Raw genomic sequence first — 6998 nt, 5'->3', positions numbered from 1 at the left:
TCATCCAACAGAGACAAACAGCTGAAATAAAAGATCAGTTTCATCAAACAGAGCAAAGATGCAGTGGAGTCTGCTCATTCTGATGGGTAAGTGGATCAGATCAACATCAACCATACTGCTGGATGTCTTTTATATATCTTCATCATCAGAAATCATTACAGCTTCATCTGGATTTCAGCTGACACCACTCTGTTTGATATGTCAACTTCTTGCAATTCTCAGCACAGATACATCTAAACTATACTTAACATATACATAAACTGGGCTAATACACAGCAGATCAAATTAGTTTGTTTGTCTTACAATCAGCTCTACGTCTGTGTTTTCTCTGATTTTAGGTCAGTGTTACTTCATTACATGTCAACTCTACGAGTACCACTATATTGAAGATGGAAAGAACTGGACAGAAGCTCAGAAGTACTGCAGAGAATATTACACTGATCTGGCCACAGTGTCTACCATGACAGACATGAAGAGACTCCTTGAGAAATTTGCAGGGAATCAAACTGAAGCCTGGATTGGGCTGTACAACAGAACACATGTCAACAGGACATGGCACTGGTCTCTACCTGGAGTGGAGTTTGAAGATGATAAAACAAAATGGGCTCCAGGTGAACCAAATAATGTGGGCGGTCGGGAGAACTGTGGATTTATAAGGAAAGAAACACTGTTGAGAGATTTGCCTTGTGAACGACAACATCGTTTCATCTGCTATAATGGTGAGTGGATATAAATTCAGCATCTTTCAACCCTCCATAGATAACATATATCCTCAAATCTCTTAACTAGACATTTCTTAACAAGACTAACTGAGTCGAAGAAATAAAATGTCAACGTTGTGCTGATACCAGCAGAAAATAAATCAGGGGATCATCACTATTGGTTTGTGTAATCCATGTCATAGATGTTGCTGATGCCAATAATAATAATCTTGTTACATTTGAGTGAATCATGCTCAAAAGTTATACATGTCAAGTATACTGTATGTTTGTCTGTTTACTCCACAGAAAAAAAAAAAACATCCCAACTAAAGGTCACATTGAATAAAGAAAAGAAGAATGTGGTTGATGACTACTATGACTGATGTTTGTGTGTTTACTCCACAGAAAGTAATCCATCCACAAAGATCCATGTGATTAATGAAGAGAAGAACTGGATTGATGCTCAGAAATACTGCAGAGATCATCACACAGACCTGGTCAGTGGATTCAACCAGTTAGATCATGTAGTAATCAATGATGACATACACTATTGGATCGGCCTGTTCAGAGACACCTGGTGGTGGTCAGATGGGAGCAGTTCCTCTTTCAGACACTGGAATCATACGCTGTCATCAGAACATGAATGTGCAGTGACCATGTTGAAAGGAGGAGGAAGATGGAAGAATGCCAACTGTAATGACCAAAAGCCTTTCTTCTGTTATGATGGTGAGTTTTTAAAGATCCATGAAGATAAAGTAACATCTCCACATTTAGCTCCAGCACTGGAAACTGTCTGAAGATCTACCTGAATCTATTATTCCACAATACTGATCTATTTATGTGTGAGTTAATGTACAATTATTTCAGAGGTGATTCAATCTGCACTACAACCACATCCCATTCAGTAATACACAGGATAAGATGTTATAATCCCTTGTGCCAAAATCCCAGGCAAAACACATTTAGAGGCCCTGTTCAGCTAAGAGACCCTACCTAACCTATGGTCATATAATATGACAATTAACCTATAATCTACATAAACTAAGTAAAAGCTGCTGGCTTGTAAGCCCATTGAGCAGCATAGTTCAGACATTGTAAAACATTAACTAAACGCTGCTGGCTTGTATGGCCCGCTCAGCAGCTAACCATAGCTACCACGTAACAAGAAGACAACAGCAGTATGCAGCATGTCATTGGGGTTTTCAAGTGGGCACCTCCCTTCACCGATGTTTCGTTAAGTTAGGCCCACGACACCTCGAGAAGGCTTAACAGTGATTTCCAGCGTCCTGGAGTCACCCCCCTCCACACCGCCACTGCACAACCCTGTTTCCCTCACCATTCGATGTCTATCAACAGCTAATATAGTAACTAATAACCACGTAACAAAAACAAATCTACCATGATTCGCCCCGTTGATGCGGACTGAACCACGAGCCAAACAAACAAATCTACCATGATTCGCCCCGTTGATGCGGACTGAACCACGTAACAAACAAACAAATCTACCATGATTCGCCCCGTTGATGCGGACTCAAACACGTAACAAAAACAAATCTACCGTGATTCGCCCCGTTGATGCAGACTGAACCACGAGCCAAACAAACAAATCTACCGTGATTCGCCCCGTTGATGCGGACTGAACCACGAGCCAAACAAACAAATCTACCGTGATTCGCCCCGTTGATGCGGACTGAACCACGTAACAAACAAGCAAATCTACCGTGATTCGCCCCGTTGCTGCGGGCCGAAAACACGTAACAAACAAATCGCGTAATAAACAAATCGAGGCCTACATGCGGCCTTCCTTACCTTAGCTAGTTCCCCAGCTAGCATGCTTTCTGCGCACCCATAACCAGTCGCTCGCTCTCTCTGCTGCCCGGGACATGTTGCTAACCGCAGTCCTCTGGCTCCTTCCTCGTATGCCCAGCTCGCTCAGCAGAGCAATCACCGACTTTGCCACAAATCCACGGCAACCCACTTCTACCGGGCGGACATAAGCCTTCCATCCATTCTGCTCTGCATCTGCTGCTAACTCTGCATACTTAGCTCTTTTTCGCTCATTAGCCTCCTCAACTCTATCTTCCCACGGGACAGTCAGCTCTATGAAATAAACTACTTTCTCTGGCTCAGACCACAACAGCAGATCTGGCCGTAGTCGAATGCTAACTATCTCAGCTGGAATAACCAGTTGTCCATTTAAATCCGCTCTCATCTGCCAGGCTCCTCCTACTCTTAGCTGTCCCGTGTTATGCCTGATGCCTGCTGGTCTAGCCTTTTCTCCCTCCCGTACAAACTTAATACATCTATTCTCTCTGTTAACGGCCATGGAATTTAAATTTACCCGTTTTTCCTCAATTGCAGCTGCTAAACATTTCAGTACCTGGTTGTGACGCCAGGTATAACGTCCTTGGGAAAGACTAACCTTACAACCTGTCAGAATATGTCTAAGCGTGCAGACACAAGTGCACAGTGGACAGGCATTATCCTCACCTACCCATTGGTTTAGGTTCTGGGGAGTTGGCAGCACATCATAAGTAGCCCCTAACATAAATCTAATTCTGCTAGCCTCCATGCTCCAAAGCTCTCTCCACTTCAACTTCCTTTTCTCCACACTCTCCCAGTTCACCCACTGACCCTGCTTAGCCTGCGACACTGCCTTCGAGCATCTAACTGCTTCCTCCTGCTTCTGTACTTCTTCCACTACCATCTTTCTCCTTTCCACTGCTGATGCCTTGCTCCACAGAGGTTTCCCTGCACACAGCCCTAGGCCTCCACGCCCTTGCTGTACATGACCTATGATATCTCTATGTTTAAGAGCTGCCTGTGCTTGCTGTACTGCCTCTTTTGCCTTCCACTTCCTCCCTGTCTTAATAGTAGGCGCTACACTCCTAACCACTGGATCCTTTGACTGAGTAAGAGTCATTTCCAGTCTAACTTTAGCACACTTAAACTCCTCTGTTAAGCTGGTAACTGGGAGCTCCAGAACGCCTTTCCCATACAAGGCTGTGTCACTTAAGCAGCGTGGGACACCAAGCCACTTTCTGATAAATAAATTAATCATTCTTTCTAACTTTTCTACCTTTGAAAGGGCAACCTCATACACCGTCAGCGGCCACATTAGCCGAGGCAGTAAACCAAATTGCCAGCACCACAATTTTAACTTCCCTGGTAGCCCTGACCGGTCTATGCTTGAAATGCCTTGAATCATTTCCTGCCTCAACCCTTCAAACTGCGCCTTATCACTAAGACTTGCATCATACCATCTTCCCAAGCTCTTCACTGGCTTTTCCAGCACTGTGGGAACTACCTCATCATTTATAACAAACTTCTTATCTACTACCTTTCCTTTAACAATAGAAATACTCCTAGATTTAGTAGGCTTCACTTTCATCCTAGCCCACTGCAGGTTGCTATTTAGCTTATCCAGCAATCTTCTGGTACAAGGAGCGGTTGACGTTGCTGTCGTCATGTCGTCCATGTAGGCCCTGATTGGGGGGAGGCGAAGCCCTCCTTGCAGCCTTTCTCCACCTACCACCCATTTGGAAGCCCTAATAATAACCTCCATTGCCATTGTAAAGGCTAGTGGAGAGATTGTACACCCTGCCATGATGCCTACCTCCAGCTGCTGCCATGCTGTAGAGTACTCTGCTGTGGTAAAGCAGAGTTGAATGTCTAAAAAGTAGGCTTTGACTAAGTTTTTTATACTGCCTGGAACTCTAAAGAAGTCAAATGCTTCCCATAACAAACTATGCAGCACTGACCCAAAAGCATTAGCCAGGTCTAAGAATACAACATGCAGGTCTCTCTTCTCTTGCTTTGCTAACTGAATTTGGTGCCAAAACATATTTAGATTCAGTCTGTAATTTTATTTCACAGCTGCATGGATATGCATGAAGATATCAGAATTAGAAGATATTTAAGTAAATGTAAATGTAAATGTAAATGTACTTTATTTATATAGCACCTTACATCGACCGATAGGTGAACCAAGGTGCTTTACAACAGATTAAACAACGATTTAAAACAACACACCGGAAAACAAGCACAGTAGTAAAACAAAGTCAGTCGTGTGGTTAAGGGAAGCTTTTTCAACTAAGAACAATAGCTAAATTAAAGCCCTGGCTGTCATATACTGATTTAGAAACTGTAATCCATGCTTTTGTTACATCTAGGCTGGACTATTGTAACTCTCTGTATTTAGGTCTGAACCAATATACCCTTGCTAGACTTCAATTAGTTCAAAATGCAGCAGCAAGGCTTCTTACTGGAACAAAGAAACATATGCACATAAGTCCTGTGCTGGCCCAACTCCACTGGTTACCTGTCAAATACAGAATTCATTTTAAAGTTTAAAGTTTTACTTTTTGTTTTCAAAGCCCTAAATGGAATGGCACCACAGTATATCTGTGACCTTTTAAGTCCCTACTGTCCTTCTAGGCCACTGACGTCTTCCTCACAACATCTTCTCTCAGTCCCAAATGCAATCCTAAAAACTAAAGGGGATAGGGCTTTTTCTGTTGCTGCCCCTAGACTCTGGAATAATCTCCCCATAGAAATTAAGTCCTGTCCCACCATCACTAGTTTTAAATCAAATTTAAAGACCCATCTATTTTCTTTGGCCTATAATGTCCATTAATTTCTCCCCTTGTTTGTTTATTTATCTTATTTCTATTTCTTTTCAGTATTATATTAACTGGCATCTTTAACTTTACTGTACATCTTTCTCTAGTAGTATTAGTTTCAGTAATCATATGTTCTTTTATCTATAATCATAATCTGTTTATTATTAATATTATTATTTTGTATTTTCATTTATTTATGTTTTATTTACTTTTTTTGTCATTTATATTTTTGTTTTTATTACTGTATATATTTTATTTCTGTGAGCACCTTGGGTCAATTACATTGCGTTTAAGTGTGCTCTATAAATAAACGTGACTTGACTTGACTTGACTAAAAAAGAAACTAAAAACAATCAATGAGAGGATCAAAAGTAAAATAAAAATAGAATAAAAATAAATAAAAATAAATATAAGTGTCACCAAACAAGAAGAGACTTTGTTTTATGCTTTTAAAAGTCCTTAAAGAATGTGTCCATGTCTTTCAATGACAGATAAAGTGATAATGATCCAAGAAGAGAAGACCTGGGAGGAAGCCTTGTATCACTGCAGAGACAACTACAATGACCTGGTCTCCATCACCAACCCTCACCAGCAGAGATGGGTTCAAGAGAGAGCCAAGAACGCCTCAACTCCTTTTGTCTGGCTGGGACTGCGCTACTCCTGCACTCTGGATTTCTGGTTCTGGGTCAGTGACGAGGTAGTCAGCTATAAGAACTGGGCCTCTACGGTGAATGATGACTGTGACCTGTCTGGAGCCATGGACACAAGAGGACAACATCAGTGGTTCAAGAAAATGGATAACAAGAAGTTTAATTTCATCTGTTCTAAGTCTTAAACTCACTGATAACAGGCTTTTTATTCATATACTCAGAATGTTGGTTGTGTATTAAATGTATTCTTTCCATCTTTCTTGAATGGTGAACTGGGAAATGTAGGAATCCCAACTTGAAATGTCTAAAAGCTGTCTTCAGATTCTGAGAGGAAGAAGCTACACTATAGTCAGTTGTAAAGTAGTGCAGGTTTACTGTGGATGTTTAAAGTGGAATAAGTGGATAATCTGATGTGATAATGTTAACACAATTATCATGGAACTGGTGCAGAAACACCTCAAAGACTCCAGGTGTCAAATAACCATCACCATTTGTATCTTAAGTGGGAAGTTTCTCCTTCTTTCTCACTTTCACTCCTGTGTAACATGTAGACTTCTCTCACAACAGTGTGCTCATTTGCTTTCAAGAGAAAACAGGGAGACTATGTTATGTTTAATCTTTTGCTGATATTCTATTCTATAAAATGACATCTATGTTATGATCAATTTCTGGGCTTTGGTTAAATGGATAGTTGAATTCTCTGTTGTTGAACCTGTTAAAGCATGGAGTGGCCTCATGTTCATTTCCTTAAGTTTGTTCATCTACATCTTATCTGCGATTGAATACATAGACACAAGTTTAGAAGATGAACCTATTTACCCAATGTATGTAATCACAAACCAAAAAAATATATAAAAGAAATGAAAAGCTGTATGTTGTTAATTGTTTTATTTCTTTTAATGAATGTCAGCGTTATGAAGATGCTATTTAATTCTACTAATATCTGAGCAGTGAGGGTGTAACTGTGTTCTAACAGATGACTGGTCTATAAGTGAAATTTAAAGACTTTACCTTTTGGAAGACAG

General features: G+C 40.8%; 1 protein-coding gene across 1 annotated transcript; it reads left to right on the top strand.

Moving 5' to 3' along the window:
* The first annotated feature begins 394 nt into the window (after nt 1-394).
* LOC311509573 (C-type mannose receptor 2-like) lies at nt 395-6998 on the top strand. Its single transcript, XM_084574806.1, has 3 exons — nt 395-719; nt 1107-1427; nt 5815-6998. Exons 1-3 carry the CDS (start codon nt 461-463, stop codon nt 6156-6158), a joined length of 924 nt encoding a protein of 307 aa, XP_084430932.1. The 5' UTR covers nt 395-460; the 3' UTR covers nt 6159-6998.

Source organism: Chelon labrosus (genome assembly GCF_963514085.1).
Source record: "Chelon labrosus genome assembly, chromosome: 1".
Lineage (NCBI taxonomy): Eukaryota > Metazoa > Chordata > Actinopteri > Mugiliformes > Mugilidae > Chelon > Chelon labrosus.
Note: the sequence above shows the minus strand (reverse complement) of the source record. Positions and strands in the feature narration are given on the sequence as shown.